The sequence below is a fragment of the Phocoena sinus genome, chromosome 4, assembly GCF_008692025.1.
Source record: "Phocoena sinus isolate mPhoSin1 chromosome 4, mPhoSin1.pri, whole genome shotgun sequence".
Lineage (NCBI taxonomy): Eukaryota > Metazoa > Chordata > Mammalia > Artiodactyla > Phocoenidae > Phocoena > Phocoena sinus.
Genome location: NC_045766.1, coordinates 73,982,807 through 74,002,629, shown reverse-complemented (window position 1 = coordinate 74,002,629; position 19,823 = coordinate 73,982,807). Strand labels below are relative to the sequence as shown.

The 19,823-nt window shown below is 46.9% G+C and overlaps 1 protein-coding gene across 1 annotated transcript in view; it reads right to left on the bottom strand.

The window, feature by feature from the left end:
• SLC12A8 (solute carrier family 12 member 8) overlaps nt 1-14,463 on the bottom strand; it is a 114,152-nt gene extending 99,689 nt beyond the window's left edge. The window contains 4 exon segments of the mRNA XM_032629409.1: nt 1-179; nt 9,129-9,320; nt 14,004-14,150; nt 14,386-14,463. The exon segment at nt 1-179 is cut by the window's left edge and continues 53 nt beyond it. Coding sequence (XP_032485300.1) covers nt 1-179; nt 9,129-9,320; nt 14,004-14,150; nt 14,386-14,463 — 596 coding nt within the window.
• Nucleotides 14,464-19,823: the final 5,360 nt, after the last annotated feature.

The window sequence follows — 19,823 nt, the reverse complement described above, 5'->3', positions numbered from 1 at the left end:
AGCAGGAGCAACAGCAGCAGCTGGAGGCGGATTATCCATTTGACACCTGCTAGGTTAATCCCCAGCAAGGCCAGAAGCACCGCAACTGAAATTCCTCGCACGGCCCAGAGATTCCTGAGACTCAGCAGATCTGAGATGGATTCAGCGAAGCCAGTGATATACATGGCACCTGCAACACACTGACAGGCAATTCGAGGTAGGAAGGGTCAGCAAGAGAAAAAAGCAGCAGGGCTGCCCGGCACCGAGGACCCTGCTCACCTTCGGAATTCAACACCCAGGAACCATCATGGGGGTTAAATGAGCCCTTCCTGCTCAGGAGTCCTGCCTGGGGCCCCCTTTCTTCTCGTCTACATCTCTCCCACCATCCAGAGGGGAGAATGATTGTCGGTGGTAACTAAGATGAAAAGGTTATGGAAGGAAGAAGATGGGATTCTGGGCCAAAGAGACCTATAGAGGCCCCTGTGAAGAATTAAATAGAGAACAGGAGCACAAGGGGGAGTCCCATCTCAAAGCCTTAGAAGGGCACTGAAGGAAACCCCAGTTTTTTCTCTATTTCTTTGCATGTCACTATTATTATTTTTTTGTGTGTGTGGTACGCGGGCCTCTCACTGTTGTGGCCTCTCCCGCTGCGGAGCACAGGCTCCGGACACGCAGGCTCAGCGGCCATGGCTCATGGGCCCAGCCACTCCGCTGCATGCGGGATCTTCCTGGACCGGGGCACGAACCCGTGTCCCCTGCATCGGCAGGCGGACTCTCAACCACTGCGCCACCAGGGAAGCCCTATTTTTTAAATTACCTAAAACTCAGAAATAAGAAAAAAAAAAAGTGGGCAGCACGTCCTTCCAATGTCATATGGAACAAAGGCTACCCAAGGACTATCTAAGTGAATGTACTTAGTTCTACTCACTGTTTACTACTGCTTAAATGTATCAAATGTCCCAGACTTAGTGAAGTTACATGTTAACTTATGGATTTTTTTTCTTCCTGCAGAGATGTACAGAACTCCTGCCTGGTGGAACAGACAACACAAAAGATTAGGGTTTGTGGTCCTGTAAGACATTAACCGGTTTTGTATCTAACCTAGCAATCTTATCCTTATATTTATTTATGAAATTGCTGAACTAGGAATTTATGGATTTGATCTGTCTCCATCGAGGGTCCATACCTCACTTCTCAACCTTAACATCTTCCCGGCTCCTCCACTAGTTAATGAGCTGAATAAACCCTTTGTCACATGTTTATTTTATCTTTGCCTGAGAGTCAGGATGCTACCTCTTAAAAAACCTGAAAACATAATTTCAAATAAATATTTGAAAATAACACCAGCCTCATTTTCCATAGTTCCTCAGCCCCCTTCTCTTATCGGGTTGGTCCCTTTACCCTCCCCCAGGGCCAGCAGGGCACTCTCATCACTGTCGCTCTGCACTTGTTGCTCTCTCAGGAAACAAACTCTAGTCAAACCACAGTCAAGTTCCTCCTTTTCCATGAAGCCTTTCCTCATCCCCTGTTTCTGAATAAATACTATGCTTACTGCTGGTACCTTGCAATTAATTATCTGGCTCTGTATTCTATTATTATTTCACGCACATAAGTTTGTCGCCCCCCACACACACCAAGAACGCAAACATCTTTAAAAAAATTTTATGCTGATTGCGCCTCCTAAAATCCCCTGCATTTGCTAACTACGTTGCAAACAATCTATAAATACTTTATGATATGTTGACTGTATGAAAAATGCTCCGGGAAGCAGACACCATTAAGTTTTAGTCCATTAATATAAAGACAAGAAGGCTTATACAATTTCTGTGTTTGAGGGGAGCTCACCAAGGAGGCTTCATTCTTCACTGAGATCGGCTCACTTTGCAGCTAGACATAACATCATTGTCGGTATTCCCCAAATTTAGAGTAGGCATTTCTGTCTGTATTTGGGTGAGGGGGGGAGGCCCAATAAATGTAGGGGAGGGCTTCCGTGGTGGCGCAGTGGTTGAGAGTCTGCCTGCCGAGGCAGGGGACACGGGCTCGTGCCCTGGTCCGGGAAGATCCCACCTTCCGCGGAGCGGCTGGGCCCGTGAGCCATGGCCGCTGAGCCTGCGCGTCCGGAGCCTGTGCTCCGCAGCGGGAGAGGCCACAACAGTGAGAGGCCCGCGTACCGCAAAAAAATAAAAAATTAAAAAATGTAGTACTGATTATCGTTTGTACAGGCATCACTTTCCCAGGTGTCTGAGGTCTCTCACATGCAGAGGGTGATGCCAGAACTTGAATATGACTGTTTGCACCCGGAGCTTCCAAACCGATTACTGAAGTAACCCCAGTAGCGCCCCTCTCTCAGGTTTGTACCTAAAATCACTTTTTAGCCCAAAGATGCCAGTAACAAAAAAAGTAAAAGCTCTGGAGGATATGTGACAAGAGCACGGTGGTCAGAAGCATAGCCTATGAAACCAAACTACCTCAGGCCAAATGCTGTGGCTCCCAGCCTTAGCTGTGTGACTTGGGAAAGTGTTTCAACCTCTCTGTGGCTCATGTCTGCCTCTGTGAAACACAGATAATAATAGTACTTACTTCAAAAGGTTATTGTGAGGAATAGAGAGCCCAGAAATAAACCCACACACCTACATTCAATTAACCTTCAACAAAGGAGGCAAAAATATACAAGGGGAAAAAGGACACTCTCTTCAGCAAGTGATGGTGGGAAAGATGGACAGCCGCATGTAAATCAATGAAGTTAGAACCCCTCTCACCTTACACAAAAATAAACTCAAAATGGCTTAAAGACTTAAACATAAGACATGATACCATAAGACTCCTAGAAGAGATCATAGATGAAACATTCTCTGACATAAATCATACAAATGTTTTCTTAGGTCAGTATCCCAAGGCAACAGAAATAAAAACAAAAATAAACAAACAGGACCTAATCAAACTTACACGCTTTTGCACAGCGAAGGAAACTATAAGCAAAATGAAAAGACAACCTACAGAATGGGAAAAAATATTTGCAAACAATGCGACCAACAAGGGCTTAATTTCCAAAATATACAAACAGCTCATACAACTCAACAACAAAAAAAACAAACAATGCAATCGAAAAGTGGGCAGAAGACCTAAACAGACATTTCTCCAAAGAAGAAATACAAATAGCCAATAAGCACGTGAAAAGATGCTCAAATCACTAATTATTAGAGAAATGCAAACCAAAACTACAATGAAGTACCACCTCACAATGGTCAGAATGGTCTTCATTAAAAACTCTACAAATAACGTATGCTAGAGAGGATGTGGAGAAAAGGGAAACCTCCTACACTTGGTGGGAATATAAGTTGATGTAGCCACTATGGAAAACAGTATGGAGGTTCCTCAGAAAACTAAAAACAGAATTACCATATGATCCAGCAATCCCACTCCTGGGCATATACCCAGATAAAACTCTAATGCAAAAAGATATATGCACCCCTATGTTCACAGCAGCACTATTCACAATAGCCAAGACATGGAAACAACCTAAATGTCCATCAACACATGAATGGATAAAGAAGATGTGGTACGTATATACAATGGAATACTACTCAGCCATAAAAAAGAATGAAATAATGCCATTTGCAGCAACATGGATGGACTTAGAGGTTACCATACTAAGTGAAGTAAGTCAGAAAGAGAAAGACAAATAATATCACTTAATATGTGCAATCTCAAATATGACACAAATGAATCTATCTACGAAATAGAAACAGACTCATAGACATAGAGAACAGACTTGTGGTTGCCAAGGGGAAGGTGACTGAGGTAGGGATGGAGTGGGAGGCTGGGATTAGCAGATGTAAGCTATAATACACAGAATGGATAAAGGTCCTACTGTATAGCACAAAGAACTAAACTCAATATCCTATGATAAACCATAATGGAAAAGAATATTAAAAAAAAAAGAATGGATGTGTATATGTGTGTATACACACACACACACACAACTGAATCACTTTGCTGTACAGCAGAAATTAACACACTATTGTAAATCAACTATACAATTTTAAAAAAAGAGAATTTAAATAGCAACAAAAAGAAGAAACCATCTTTTAAAAAAAAAAGGTTATTAAATGAGATAATTTAGGATTAAATGAGATAATTGGTGTAAAGTCCTAGAACAATACCTGGCTCATAGTTAGAGTTGGAGAAATAATAGCTATTGGCATTATCATTATTACTTTATCATTAGCTACTGATGTAAAGGAGACAGTAGTTAGCCATGAATTTCATTAAAATACTTTGTTAATGCTAAATAAATGATGGTAATGTCACTGGAAATTTGCAACGTAAGTTGTAAGTCAGGATTCTTGAAACTGAAGAGACTTACTTTTAAGGGAAAGCTATAACAGCCCAAAATTAAACCACCTTTTCAAAATCTAAGGATTTGGGGTAAGAGGTAAGGGTAATTATGGAATGTAGGTAAGTAAAAGTATCATAGAGATTTTATATTTGGTATGTGGAGGAGCTAACAAGTAATGTTTTTGTTTGGGAAGTATAGAAAAAGTATAATTATAGCTTCTAAAAGTAGATAATAACTACCCACAGAATGAAAAGCATAGTATCAATAGAACTTCCAAATCAACAAGGGGGAAAATACAACAGAAATAAATTTGAGCCACGTTGGCAAAATATGGAGAAATTTTTAAAATTTCAAATTATCTAGAAAGTAATAAAAAGGATTGATTCTAAAACTTGGGAAGCACATTAATCCTGCATTCAGAAGGGGAAAAAAGTATAATTCTAAATGTTCATATTAGTTTTAAAATGCAGAAAAATACATGAACAAAGTATTAACTTAAGAAGTGACTTTAAAAATCATTATAAATAAAAAGACAGTAGGAAGAAGTATTTAATGAAGGATATATGAAATTAATGAAAGAAAAATATGAAAGGATATAAAGAACAAAAGCTGATTTTTTTTTGAGATCAATAAAATACATAAACACCTGGCAACCTGATTAAGAGGAAAAGAGAAAGAGCAAAATTACAGACTTTTAGAGATGAGAAAAGGAATAAAACTACTCTTACATAAGAGAGGAAAAAAATGAATAGAGAAAGAATGTGTCACGAATTAACGTACATCCATATTATACAATACTAAGCAACTACTTTAAAAGCATGGATTCAAAGCATTGACCTAGAAGAATGTCTATGACTTACTGTTCAGTGATAAATAAAAGTCATGGAATAGAGTATGAAATTTGTCCCCATTTTTTTAAAAACAAGCAAGCACTTCAAAAATCCATAAACTCATGTAGATGAGCACAGGGAAAGATGCTGAAGAGGATGCCAGGCGTTCACACTGGTTACTGCAGGAGGGGAGGGAAACTACGTTTTCTTTAAATTATCTCTGATATGCTAACTGGCTACAATGAACATCATTTTGTAATTGTAAAGCAATTTTATAAAGGGAAATAAAAACAAACATATTGAGAGTTTTATTCTGTTTATGCAAAAACTGTGTCTGGGCACACAGAGCACGGTGCATCTAGGATGCAAGGCTCCCCAACAGCCGGCTCTCAGCCAGTGAGCTCGGGCCTGGCCTGGGCTCTGGCCTGCCCTCGGGAGAGGTGTGGACAACAGCGGCTGCCAGCCCTTCCCCAGAGCAATCCAACCACCCCAGACGTGGTCTCCCTTCCAACCATGAAGCTCCTCTTCATTGGAAAACATCCCTTTCGATTTGTTTAATGTATGAACCTCCCCAGAATTTATTATATTAAAAAAATGCTTTTATCTGCTCTTAAAGTTTATAATCACAGGCATTCGTTTTTCTCTTTCGTCCTCTACAGAGAACTTCTAACCCTCTGCCACAGGAAGCAGGGGGTGTCACCCGCTATATTTTCAGGGTGTAACGCCTCCCTTCCAGGGCCTCTGTTTTTAAAAAATTGCATTTTCACAATCAGAGGCAATTTTCTTTCCATCTTTGGGTACCTACCTAGAGAGCCAGAGTTGTCCCTCCACACCCCTTCCCTTCTCACACGAAATCCCTAGTTTAAAGTTTGAATTGGTTGGCTGTATGTCCTACATATGTGTTCCCTCCCACAATGCAAACCCCAGGTCCCTGAAAGTTTTCCAGTCCTCCACTGTTTTTACAGAGTCTAGCGAAGAGCAGGTAAGCCATGAATAGATGCTTTTAGACAGGACAGTGCAAGCTGAAGCTGGATATTCTGGTGTCCAGGGTAAGCAGCCCCAAAGAAGTGCTCAGGTGAGTGGGGCAGGGAGTGAGGAGAGACCCCAGCTCATCGCCTCCTCCACTGGCCCAGGGGTCTGACCCCACACTACAGGCCCCGCACCAACGTCTCAGAGAGATGAATGGAGAAGGGTTTGGGAGGATGCAAGGAAATGGAAAGATTTTGTAAGCTTTAAAAATCATTATTTTAGGGCTTCCCTGGTGGCGCAGTGGTTGAGAGTCCGCCTGCCGATGCAGGGGACACGGGTTCGTGTCCCGGTCTGGGAGGATCCCACGTGCCGCGGAGCGGCTGGGCCCGTGAGCCATGGCCACTGGGCCTGTGCGTCCGGAGCCTGTGCTCCGCAACGGGAGAGGTCACAGTGGTGGAAGTCCCGCGTACCGTGGAAAGGAAAAAAAAAAAAAATCATTATTTTAAGCGTCTGTATCTCCTAAACGTTGATGCTCTGGGGCAAGGGCCGGCAAACCTTGGCCCTCTGACCAAATCCTGCTGCCGCCTGCTTTGGGCATAAGTTTGACTGGCACACAGCCATGCCCGCCTCAAACTGTCTATGGCTGCTTTCACACTTACACAGCAGAGTTGAGTCACTGTGACAGAGACCTATGACACCCTCACAAAAAACTAAAACATTTACTATCTAGCCGTCTATAGAAGAAGTTTGCTGACCCTGCTCCGGGGCACAACAGGCCATCTCCTCTGGCAATTACTAAAGACACATGAGTGCATGCATGCCCTGGGATGAGGGAATTAGGAGTAATAAGAAACAGGAATAAGGACCCTCAGAAAACCCAACCACATCCTGGAAGAAAAAGATCTCAAATCAATGACATAACCTTCCACCTTAAGGAACTGGAAAAAGAAGAGTGAACTAAACCCACAGCAAGCAAAAGGAAGGAAATAATAGAGACTGGAGCAGAAATAAATGAAATAGAGGTCAGAAAAAGAACAGAGAAAAGCAACAAAACCAAAAATTGCTTCTTTGCAGACAAACCTTTAACTAGACTGAGGAAGAAAAAAAGAGAGAAGACTCAAATGATTAAAATCAGGAATGAAAGGGAGGTCATTGCTACCAATCTTACAAAAACAAAAAAAAGATTATAAGGGAATCTATGAATGATTATATGCCAAAACCTTAGATAACCCAGATAAAATGGACAAATTGCTACAAAGACACAACCTACCAAGACTCAAGAAGAAACAGAAAATCGGAATACGCCTATATAAGTAAAGAGACTGAATTAGTAATCAAAAGACTTCCTGCAAAGAAAAGCTCAGGACCATATGGTTTCACCACCAATCTCTACCAAACGTTTAAAGAATTAACACCAATCCTTCACACACTCTTCCCAAAAATAGAAGAGGAGGGAACACCTCCCAACTCATTCTGTGAGGCCAGCATGAACATGACACCAAAACTAGACAAAGATATCACGAGAAAGCTACAGACCAACATCCCTCAAAATATATAGGCAAAAGTCCTCAACAAAATACTAGCCAACTGAATCTAGCAACATATAAAAAGGATTAGCAGCCACACCCTGATTAGAAAGCCCACCCAGCTCAGCTGCAGAAGAAGCAGAGGCATGGAGAGGATCCTGACCAGAGGGGCACCAATGTTTCTGGCTTTTCTTAGTAAGAAGTTTTTTGATTACTAATTCAATCTCTTTACTTATGTAGGCACATTCTGATTTTCTGTTTCTTCTTGAGTTTTGGTAGCTTGTGTCTTTCTTTGTGAGCACCTTTCCTCCAAGTCACCTCACATACAGGAGGCTTCCTCTCTCTGGGAGGCGGGGAGGCCCAAACCTCAGCGCTGGTCCCCTGTCTGTGGTATCTGCTTCAAGAGTGGAGCTTTTCGTCTACCCAGAGAGCAGGGAAAGTGAGGACTGCTGTTTGTCCATCTTGCAGCCTGCTTGGCTATAAAATAGCAGAGAAGTGAAAAAAAAAAAAATCGATAATACAAATCCCCAGGGTAATAAAGTAAACTGACAGTTTATTACTCACCTCCAAACTCCCATGCTTAAAGATCCTTCTCCATAAAGGCAAATGGTTTTTAAGAGTGCACTGACCATGTGTCTGCCTTCCACACATCTCTCACACACACACACACACACACACACACAGCTTTGTGCTGTTGGAGAATCAGATGTATTTTTGCTACAATACCCTGCCCCTGCTGCTTTAAAAATAAAAGAAACAGACCGACACTTTCTTTGAGGAGACTCTTGTACTCTTACTCAGACAGATTCTTTTAACTGTTTTTTCAGCCACCCACCACCCTTTGCACCATCATTAAAGCCTTTTTCAGTCCAAGAAGTGCTTACAAAGAGCTGCTTCTTAATGTCCGCATTTGCTTCCTCAGCATTAGGTCACCGTCCCTGTGTTTTAGCTAAACACGCTTCAGTACTTCTCCCTACTCAGTGGTTTTCCGAGGGCCTCCGTCCACATTAGTATTCTCCTTCTCAGACAAAGCATCCACACAGGGGCTTTCAGCCTCCCTGTTCAGGCCATCAAGCTATCAATGCGTCTAGAGCTCCGGTTCATTTGAGAGCAGCCTGCTTCTAAGGAAGTCCTTGGCACAGGCAAAATGTCCCCTTTTCAGCGTAAAAGTGCCCCCGGGACCGGGCCACCCAGCTGCCACCCCACCTCCGGCCACTGCTGTGCACTCCCCTCCCTAGAACAGGCTGTAAGGATGGTCCCAGCCCAGACCCAGCTCCCTGGTGGAAGCAGGACTCCAGAGGCAAAGGGGGTGGAAAGGACGGAGCCCTGGACTAAGGGTCAGGGCCCTGGACTATGAGCTTGGTTCCACTATGAGCTCCCTGCAACTGCCCACTTGCCTGTCACCAGGTCAGAGGGGAACGTGGATGAGAAGAAGGTGGCAGAAAGCAAGGCAAGGTAAGCGATTCCATTGGCCAGTGGCCTCACCTGTCCAAACACGTACAGCAGCCTGATGGCGCCTCCGGTCTGCCCACCGAGGACCGCCGCGATCATGGAGTAGACGCCGCCGGTGCCCACGTCACAGTGCTCCCCAACCCCGATGCCGGACAGCACTGTGACCAGGGCCACCAGGGCGACGAAGGACACCAGAAACACACCCACGAGCACTCCCGTGTTTCCCTGCAGCGGAAGAGCAAGGAGCCAGGTCAGGGTTAGGGCACGGAGGGAGCACTGCCCACCGCTCCCACGCCCCCGGGGGTGGGCCCACTGGACAAGGACAAAGGGCCACAGGAGTAAGGCCTGGAAGGGATTCCAGATGAATGTAGTGTCCCTGCAGCAAACTCTTAAGAGACTCCCCAGCGCCGACAATGTCAAGTCGAAGCCATGCCATACCCTCTTGAAGCCCCTCCTGGTCTCTCCCCTCTCCACCTCCCCAGGCCCCTTCATCCCTCTGCCGACAGCCCTCCCCCAGACGCACGCGGCGCCCCAGCGTGAAGTCACGTGCCCCCTTGCCCCCCCCACACACACACCCATGCGGATCCCCTGCCTGGAACGCCTTTCTGCCCGTTCCTCTTCCTTGGCAGGTTCACTCCAACGCATCCCTCAAGACAGGGGTTAGACTTTCCTCCTGCAGGAAGCCGTCCCTGGGAGCGTTCCTCTGGCTCCAGAAGTACCCAGGACTTAGTGCTTACCACAGCACTTATCACACTGAGTCTTGTTCCAAAGCCCGTCTTTACCTCTGGGCTGCCAAGAGAGCAGGATTAGGTTTGGGGTTTTTTTCCTTGCTTTCCCCATTTCTCTTTCATTTGTGTGCACAGCACTCCTGCCGCCCATACTGCATCTATTCTCTTCTCGCACTTCTGACATTTAAAAATGCTTATCACCTGCAAGTTATTTGAACGTTTAGAAGTTCACTGCATTGAAAAATTGGTTTATTTATATGAAAGACCTTTTATAAATGAGTAGCGAAGCATGGGGAGGGGGGAGAAAAAGGGGTAAATATTTTATTTCTATTTTGACATCTACTGATATTTAGATGGAGGTTGGAGAATGAAGTGGGATTATTGTATTTGTTAATCTGTTGGGTTTTCAGCTGAGAGTAATGTCATACCAAGCAAAATTATGATTCTGTTGATAGAGAAGGGGAAAAACTGGATCTAAAGTTCGCCACGGTAGACTATATGGTACCTAAAGAATTAGGTTATATTCAGTTATGCTTTATTCAGTTACTTATTTTGCTGTTTTTATATTTTTAATGAACGTATATAATTACTATTTTCTTCCTTTGTTCGTGCTTTTAAATTGTCTACATGGGATAATTTTTAAAAGTCTGTACCAGTCTTCAAGTTTTCATACCAAAATTGCCACTTTAACGTTTTCCAAATTATAAATATGCTGCCAAATTATTCTTTAGGATTAATATTTTCTATTTAAAAATGACTTGGGCATGACCTCTACTTATTTTAATTTTATGCTATCCTCTAGAAGCTCTACCTTATTTTTGGCATTTCACATTTACCTTTCTTTCCATGTTCAAGTATGATTTTTCAGGTAAAACTAATGTCAGAATTGAAAAGGAGAGATCATTTTAGGACAAAAGGATGTATTTGTGTGGTAGCAGCCTCAAAGATGGTCCCAGTGGTCCCCACCTCCTGGCATTCGTGCCCTTGTGTAATCTGCTCCCCTTGAGCGGGGGCTGGATGGAGTGACTCACTTTTAATGAGCAGAGCCCCGCAGACGTGATGGGATGTCACTTTTGAGATGAGCGTATGAGAAGACCGTGGCTTTCATCTTGGGCACCTGCTCCCTCCCTCTCTCTTAGGTTGCTGGCCCTGGGGGAAGCCAGCTGCAGTTACTGAGGCAACCCTATGAAGAGGCCCACGTGACAAAGCCTGACAACAACCTCACAAGTGACCCTGGAAACAGACCCTCTGCCAGCGGGGCCTCCCGGTGAGGGTGCAGCCCTGACTGACAGCTTGGCTGCAACCCCATGAGAAACCCTGAGCCAGAGGCACCCAGCTAAGTTGCTCCTGGATCCCTGAACCACAGTAATGACAAGATAACACATATTTGTTGCTTTAAGCCGCGAAGTGTTGGGATAATTTGTTGTACAGCAATAAATAATTAACACAAGTTGTACTTCACTTTGGGGATGGGACTGACACTTCTGGATAGCCATTTCTCAAAAAAGCCACCCAGCGAGAGGGTTAAGAGGAGGCCCTAAGATTTAAGAATAGAAATAGAGAGCGCTCACCCCTCTCTCCTTCTACCGTTCCACAAGCAGCCCCTGCATGAGGCAGAGCCCAGGGGCCTAGGCTGTCAGTGCCAGGCCTTCCTCTGCCACAGCAGTCAGGTTGCTGGGCCTCCCCTGGACACAGGCTGGAGAGGTGCTGGGCAGTGAGGTGGCGTCCGGGAAGGGGAAAAATCGGAGGTTGATCCCAGAAGCCTGAGAATGGCTGCCAGGACAAGGCATCTGAGCTGGAGGATTTGTGTTTTTGGAAGTGGGGGCCCCTGTAAGTTTGGGAGGAGTATGAGAGACACCCACACCAGAGAGGTTGCTAACCTTGCTCTAAGCTTTCCACACATTAATAAAGAAAACTTTCAGACCCATCCTGGCTATGGCTAAGGCTGAACCCTGAGCTAAGGGCCTGGATACGGAGTAGAGCAAGAGCTGAGGAAGGCGTGGCCTCAACCAGGCCTCCTAAGAGGACTAAGAACCCCATACACCCCACAACAGTGAAGCTTCATCCCCTGGAATTTGCAGATGTGATGGTTAACTTTATGTGCCAACTTGGCTAGATTATGGTGACCAGTTGTTTAGTCAAACACTAGTCTAGAAGTTGCTGTAAATGTATTTTTAGGATGGGATTAACATGTACAATCAGTTGACTTCTTTTTTTTCTTTTATCTTTTGGCCACGCCACGTGGCATGGGGGATCTTAGTTCCCTGACCAGGGATGGAACCCGCGACCCCTGCATTGGAAGCGTGGAGTCTTAACCGCTGGACTGCCAGGGAAGTCCCACAATCAGCTGACTTTAAGTAAAGGAAATTACCCTCCATAATGTGGGTGGTTCTCATGCAATCAGTTGAAGGCCTGAAAAGCAAAGACTGAGGCTTCCCGAAGAAGAAGGAATTTGGTCTCCAGATTGCAACACAGTAGTTCTGCCTGATTTTCTAGGTTTTGGACTCAAAAAACTGCCACATCTATTCCTACCTGCATCTCACCTATCCTACAGATTTGGGACTTGCCAGCCCCCAAAATCATAGAGCCAATTTCTTACCATAAACACATACCCCTCTCTCTCTCTGCCTCCATGAGATGATAGAAAATATATACAGCCGTCCCTAGGTATTCACAGGGGATTAATTCCGGGACTGGTCTTGGATACCAAAATCTGCGGATGCTCAAGTCCCATCGTCAGCTCTTCCTATCTGCAGTTTCCCTTCCACGGATTCAACCAACCGTGGACCGTGCAGTACTGTGTTATTTATTGAAAAAAACCTGAGCATAAGTGGACCGTGCAGTTCAAATCCATGTTGTTCAAGGGTCAACTTGGTCTCTGCACCTGGCTCCTGGCACAGAGCTCCTGAAACCTTGTCATTTCTTAAGTGACAAGAGCACTAGAAGCATCTCTTGTGCTAACATTTGTCTTTGACCCCATCCCTGACACGGGGCTCCTAAAACCCTTGTAAATTCCTAAGCGATTAAAAACACAAGGAGCATCTTTTGTTCTAACGAGGTCGCTGTCAGTGGGCTGCTGGATGGGGGCTGGTCACCAGAAAGACCAAGCCGCGATTAGAAGCTTGGAGTTTTCACCAGCACCACCCCCAACACACATATACACGCTTCTCTAGAGAGGGGAGAGGGGCTAGAAATGGAGTTAATAATTGATCAAGTGTGATGAAGCTGCTATAAAAATCCCCAAAGAATGGGGTTGGAAAGCTTCCAGGTGGGTGAACATAGCCACATACCAGGAGAGTGATGCCCCCCAACTCCACGGGGACAGAAGTTCCTGCTCTCGGGACCTTTGCAGACCTTGCCCTAGGTATCTCTTCATCTGTCTTGATCATAATCCTTTAATAAGCTAATAAACATAAATAAGTGTTTCCCTGCTGCTCTAGCAAATTAATGGAATCTGGGGGGGCGTGGGTCGTGGGAACGGGGGGGTTGTGGGAACCCCGGATGCACAGCCTCGGTCAGAAGCATAGGTGACTTGTGATTGGCAGCTGAAGTGGGTGGGGGCAGCTTTATGGGATGGAGCCCTTAACCTGTGGGATCTGATGCTCTCTCCAGGTAGTGTCAGAATTGAGTTACATTGTAGGACACTCAGCTGGTGCCACAGAATTGCTTGCTGTGGGGAGAAATCTGGTGACCAGCAGTGTCAAGTGAAGTGTTCCGTGTGAAAGTAAGGAGAAAGGCATGGAGGAGAACCGTAGGTTTTTACAATTTCTTCTCCCTCCCCTCCCCCTCCCCCTCCCCGTCTCCAGGCAGGGCATCAGGTGAGTTAAAGAACACCGGGAAAGCTGGAGAGGGTCACAAACTGGAGGCAAACTTGCCATCAGCCTGCTCTCTCTGACCCACCTCTAGTCCCACCCACAGTGTGCCCTGACTTCCGTGCTCATATTCCTGTAGGTAAATCCATGGTGAGGCTTCCACAGGAACCTCTGTCTGCGGCCCAGGTTCTCAGGATTCTCATTTAAAAAGCAATACTAGCTACTCCAGGTACTTGATCTTGTTCTGTGCTTCCAGAGCATCAGTGCTTCAGGAATCTGTTGACTACACTGTGGAATACCCAAGGGTGACAGAGCTTTCCATGCCCCAGGCCCACAGGAGGCTCCACGGCCACCAGCTCATCACTCACCACCAGCCAGCCAGTCCTCAAGAAAAGGACAACCCCAAAAGTGTTGATCATGCAGGACGTGAACACACCATCCCAGGTCCCGAACAGCACTGGTTCCCATATGAACAGCTGGATCTTCCACCAGGGCTGGGGCTGGGCCAGAGCCTCCTGAAAACAGGGCACACAGGAGTCAGCTCAGCAGCAGTGGGGAGGGCTGGAGCGGGGAGGGAACGGAGGTGGGTGCTGGGAGAACTCAGCTTTAAAGCTCTCCTGTTGGGCCATGCCCTGCAGGGCTGTGTGCATAGCAATTCCTGCGCCATTCGCAGCCCAGACAAGCTGTTCGGCAAACTCGGTTCCCTTTCCTTCCGGCCACTCAGGAGACTGCATTTCCCAGTCTCTTTACAGGCGGTGTGGCCACGTGACTGAGTTCCAGCCACTGGGATGCGGGTGAGCGCGGGATGCTGGGCTCCAGCTCTGACATCGGTCAGGAGCTCCGGGTGACGCCATCCTCCCTTTCAGTCTCTCCCTTCCTGGTGGGAAGAGGAGCTTCCAGCAGTTACTAATCTTTGGAGAACCTTCCTTTACTTACCTTTTTCTCCTCTGGCCCTTCTAACACTTCTGTAATGAATTCTATGTATTAAATTCCCTCTGTTGAAAAAATCTAGGGCAGTTTCTGTGTTCCTGACTGAACACTGGCTGGTACGGTGATCCCTAAGTGCCCTTCCATCCCATACCCCAGGATCCCAAGGCATCATTTGGCAGTCGTCTAGAATCACAGGCTAACAAGTGGTGAAACAGATGCTTTCCTCATTTTTCCAATTCAAAAATAACAAAGGCACTTACAGTACACTCATACAGAAACTCTTCACTAAAAAGACTAAACCTTATGGAAAATACTGAAAACGATCTTAAACAAAATCAGTAGCCACTCATACGATGAACTGCACCTGCACAGGTCGAGTAATTAACCTAAATTCAGACATCACTGGACTCTTCCAATGGCCTCAAACTACTGCAGCAGTGATGAAATGATTCTCACCTGGGGGTGGTGAAGGGAGGCACCCAACTAAGACCCACTGTGTGCACTAAGTCTAACTGGTGCGCGTATGTGATCTATAACCTCAGGGAGATGGCAGAGAAGTCAAGGGACAGGGGACATCTAAGGTCCAGAGTCAGGGGCAGAGGCCCTGAACAGCTGAGAACAATGGGTACGCTCATGATCTAGGACCAAGGCCAGAGGCCAACTACGCTCAGTCAAAACGAAAGGAGAGGATCCCAGCTTCCCCCCTTGTATCGTACACCTACAGATGAAAAAAGGGCCTCAAGAAATCATCAGGGCCATCAGTGAAGCCACGCAGGACAGATGGGCCGGGGGGGCTCCTGACACCAGCTGAAACACCTTTCATCTCTGTATATCTCTGTGCATGTCTTTTGCAAACCACTAATGAGGAATCTCCTGAAAGTCAATAAACATGAGAACAGTGATCTTGGCTAAGAGCAAAGACCCTGCCAACCTATGCTTATCTTTGAACAAATGGTACCAAGGGACTTTGTGGTAAGTAAGATTGTTTTCTAGGATCCTAATCTCAAAACTCAGGACCTGGCCCAACTTCCCGCCTCTGCTTGTGTTCGCTTCCTACCATGGCTTGTTACAGGCCTACTATTTATTAGAAACAGTCATAACAATAGCAACTATCCGCAACAAAGAGTAATAATTTAGGGAGTGCTTTCAGCTTCCACATCAATTCCCCACTTTGGTGCTCAGGTCACCCCGGGAGCAAGGCAGAGAGAGGGCCCCTGTCTACAGCCAGCCGAGGAAAGCGAGCCCTGGAGAAGAGACACAACCAGCCTAGGTCCACAGTTGGGGTTTGAATTCCCCAACCCAGACTGTAAAACCTGCACCACAGGTCACAGGCCCTTTTCTCTCCTAAATGTCAATGTTTCAGGTGCAATTTCTAACATCCTGGATTTCGCTTAATTGTGAGTACCTCTGCTTTACCCTTAAAATTCCTGTTGTGATTTTAGAAACTGTATTCCTCTGTCATCACAGCCTTCATATTTCCCCTGTAAAACCTGCTTTGTTTATTTGTTTATTTACCTAATGGGGGTATGAAAAGCTTTTCACTCCCTGGATCTCACTGGACTAAATCAGCCTTAAAGGTGCTTCACAGATGAATGAAGTCGAAACTTTAGGAGACTCTTTACCCTGAGAATAAAGGTGTAAGTGAAGGTATACATGGTTTGAAATGGGTTTGGTGCCCAAGTCATGACAGTTTATTTCAGGACATTTAGAGGAGTGCGCATATCTTTTCTTGCCAAGTGACACAAGAACACAAGTAAGTCTCCCCAAACCCTGCTCATCTGATACTGGCAAGAAACACCTAAGTTTGACCCAAGGTTGGGGCCCTGATGTTTTGAGAGAGAGAGAGAGAGACATAAGCCAATGAGAGAAAAGGAAGAAGGAACAAAAGCACCAAAAAGGGGAGCTAGGATGAGATGGAGAACCCTAGAATAAAATGACAAATAGATACTCGGGAGACCCCAAGGGACAATTCCCAGCCCCCCCGCAGACATGCTGCCGCCAACATCAATACAGGACGCCAGCCCAGGGCCCATGCTAGTCACCTCTCCCTGGCCCACCACACCCTCCAGCCTCCCCACTTTCAGGACGCCCTCAGCCTTCTGCACTGCCCCAGGGTTGGCCTTGTGGAGAGTACCGGCCTGACAGGCAGCTCAAACCAGCTCCCTTGCATAGTAACTACCATCGGACCGGCTCAATTCTGACACCAGTGCCAGTGGGGGGCAGTTTCTCCTACACCAAGCAATTCTCTGACACCAGTGGGTGTCCCATAGTTCAAGACAACTCCGACACTGCCCGCCCAGAGACAGTGCCATCCCACAGTCAAGGGCTCAGTCCTACCAGACTGCCCCTCAGATGCCAATCCCAAGTCCACGTTGTCACTATGCTTCTGACCCACGGGCTACTGATCAGAGGTTCCCACCACCCCCGTCTTGGGTTCAGTTAATTTGCTAGAGCGGCTCACAGAACTCAGACAAACATTTTACTTACTAGATTACCAGCTTGTTATGAAAGGATATGACTCAGAAGCCACTAGATGAGGGGGTTTAGGGAAAGGTTTGAGGTCCATGCCCTCTCCCAGCGCAGCACTCTCCCACCATCTCCACGTGGTCACCAACCCAGAAGCTCTCCAAACCCTCTTTTTTGGGTTTTTCTGGAGGCTTCATCACATAGGCATGACTGATTAAATCACTGGTCATTGGTGACTGATTTAACCTCCAGCTCCTTTCCCCTACCCTGAAAGTTCCAACCCTCCAATCACATGGCTGGTTCCTCTGTAACCAGCCTCCATCCTAGGTGATTCTAAAAGTCACCTCACTAATATAAACCCAGTGGTGGCTGAAGGCATTTGTTATGAATATCAAGACACCTTATCACTCTTATCACTTAGGAAATTCCAAGGGTTTTATGAGCTCTGTGCCAAATATCTATTTATTATAAATCACAGTATCACAACTGGCTACTCCCCAACCCTACTCTCTGTCTGTCCGGCCAGCTCTCTCCGATCCCCTTCAGCTCTTGCGCAGATAGGCTGCGGGCAGAGCCATGTCTGCAGCATAAGCAGACATCCAATAGGAGGACAGAATATCAGCTTCTCCCCGCCACTCAAGGGACCGCATGCCAAACCCCCTCCTTTATGGGAGGGTAAGGAAGCTCATCTCGTCTCATATATGCCCTCCCACAAAGGCCGTGGCTCACAGACTCTCCCTTTGTGCCTCTCCCTAGTCATTTCTGTTGCCCAGGGAGAGGGAGGTGGAATAGCTGGGGTGACAGGGGGTGATAGTTGGGCCAGTTCTGGGCTATCTTGTGCTTGGTACCAACTGTTGATAACTCTCTTAGAACCTCATTGTCTTCAGATTTGGGCCCCAGTCATCAACTCCAAAATAACAAGAGTCTCATTCAACACTCTACGACACAGACATGACAGGTTGCGGGGAAAGGCAGGTGGCAGTAGGATGTGTGCTGTGCCCAGTATGGAGGCTACTGGGAAGCAGGGGTGGAAACTAAGAAAGAAGAGACAGAAAAGTGAGGGGCAAAGCAATCCCTCAGAAAGGGGGCCACAAACATCCTCAAGGGGCAGGTTCCTCTCTTTCCTGAGGACCCTCAGGTTGGCAGGGACAACTTGGCAGGTTCCAGGGCACAGAGACTTGGAGTCTGGCCACAGGTGATTGCACCTGTGCGCTGCTCGTTGCTAGGGCTTTCCTTTCCAACCTCCCAGAACAAGGAGCCAGGCCCTCTAAGCCCAGGACTGCACCCCACACTGGAGACACCACGGCCACCTGGTGGGTGTTTTAGTTCAGAGGTAGAAGTCTTTCTCCCATGAGAATCTTCACACTCGAGCAGGGCATCTAGAAAGACAGGGAAATCACACCTGAAATGTGTCCAGAGTGGGAAGCACGTGACTTCCTGCATCCAGCAAGTGGAGCCGAGTAAGACAGAGAAAAGCTCTGCTACAGGCAATGATGCGAGCTCTCACCCAGGAGCCTCTTGTCTCAAACAGCCACCGCCCTCCCACAGGCCACCCTCCAGGCCTTACTGAACACATCTGAAATGTGAGAAAACACCTATTCTCTCTCCTGGCAGCTGGAGGAAAGGAGACTGGTAAGAAACTCTGCTTCTGCCCACTTGGGTCAGGAGCGGATCAGAGCAAGACATAGCCTGCCCCTTCCTCCCAAAGACTGGTTCTACCCTGGAGCACGCACACATGCTCCCGCAGCTTGCTTTCTGAAAGCTAATTATTTCATTATTACTCGCACATCAGAGGATATCCCAAGCTGCTGCTGAACTGTGGCGCGCTGAGCAGCGTGGGTGCCGCGTCCCTTTCCTCTGGCTCTGAACAGGCGCCACAAGCTGCAGCTGGGCGGGGGGCAGCAGGGCTCCACGGGCCAGCAGCCGCCTGCGGTGCCCGCATCCGGTGCAAGTAGCTACACACCTGCCTCGAGGTGGGCTGCGCAGCTCAGATGAGGTGATCATCGTGAAAGTTTTTCTATTTATAGCGTGAAGCACATCAGGCAGTTTTAAATGGGGGTGAGGATTTCTTCAGGAAAGTTGGGAGGAAAGGGAAGAAGAGAGGTCTTACTGACTGTGCATCTTCTATCTGCCCTGGTACCTCATCCTCATGTTTCAGGTGAATCCTTGCTCTACAGTTCAGCCTGAAATCTGCCTCTCTCCAACCCCTGCCCAGTCCCAGCGCTGGGGCAGCTGGCCCTTCTGTATTGTACTAGGAGTTCGAGAATGGGTGTCCGATGAGCGCTCTGCTACCCTGACTGAAGCTGGTAATGGGAACTGCTCCACAGGACCCACATGGAGTGGTCGAAGCCTGATTTCCCTGGATTCGAATCTGGGCAGCACGCTTGGTCAGCACTGATTTAGGCACTCCTAGAAACGTGAGATCTTCGTGGCTGTGCGGATCTCTTCTGCACAGAACAGGTGCAAAAGCCAGTGTCTCCGTAACAGTAGTTCCCGGTGCTTGACCTGTGGCTCTTCCATCGTGTGCATCCCGGTCCAAGGCCAGGAATCTCCCAAGGCACAACCTGGTCAAGCAACCACACAGGCCCAGGAGTGGCAAGACCCGCGGATGCTGTGACAGCGTTGATGTTGGTGGGGCCCCTGCCCGAGCTCTGCCTCTCAGAGCTATACAGCAGCTCATTCCCCACAGAGCGGCCACCTCTGTGGTCAGAATGAAGAACCCAAAGACACAATGCTCTGGGCACCTGACAGCACCCCGCAGATCTAAATTCCCACAGCAGCGATGCCATGGC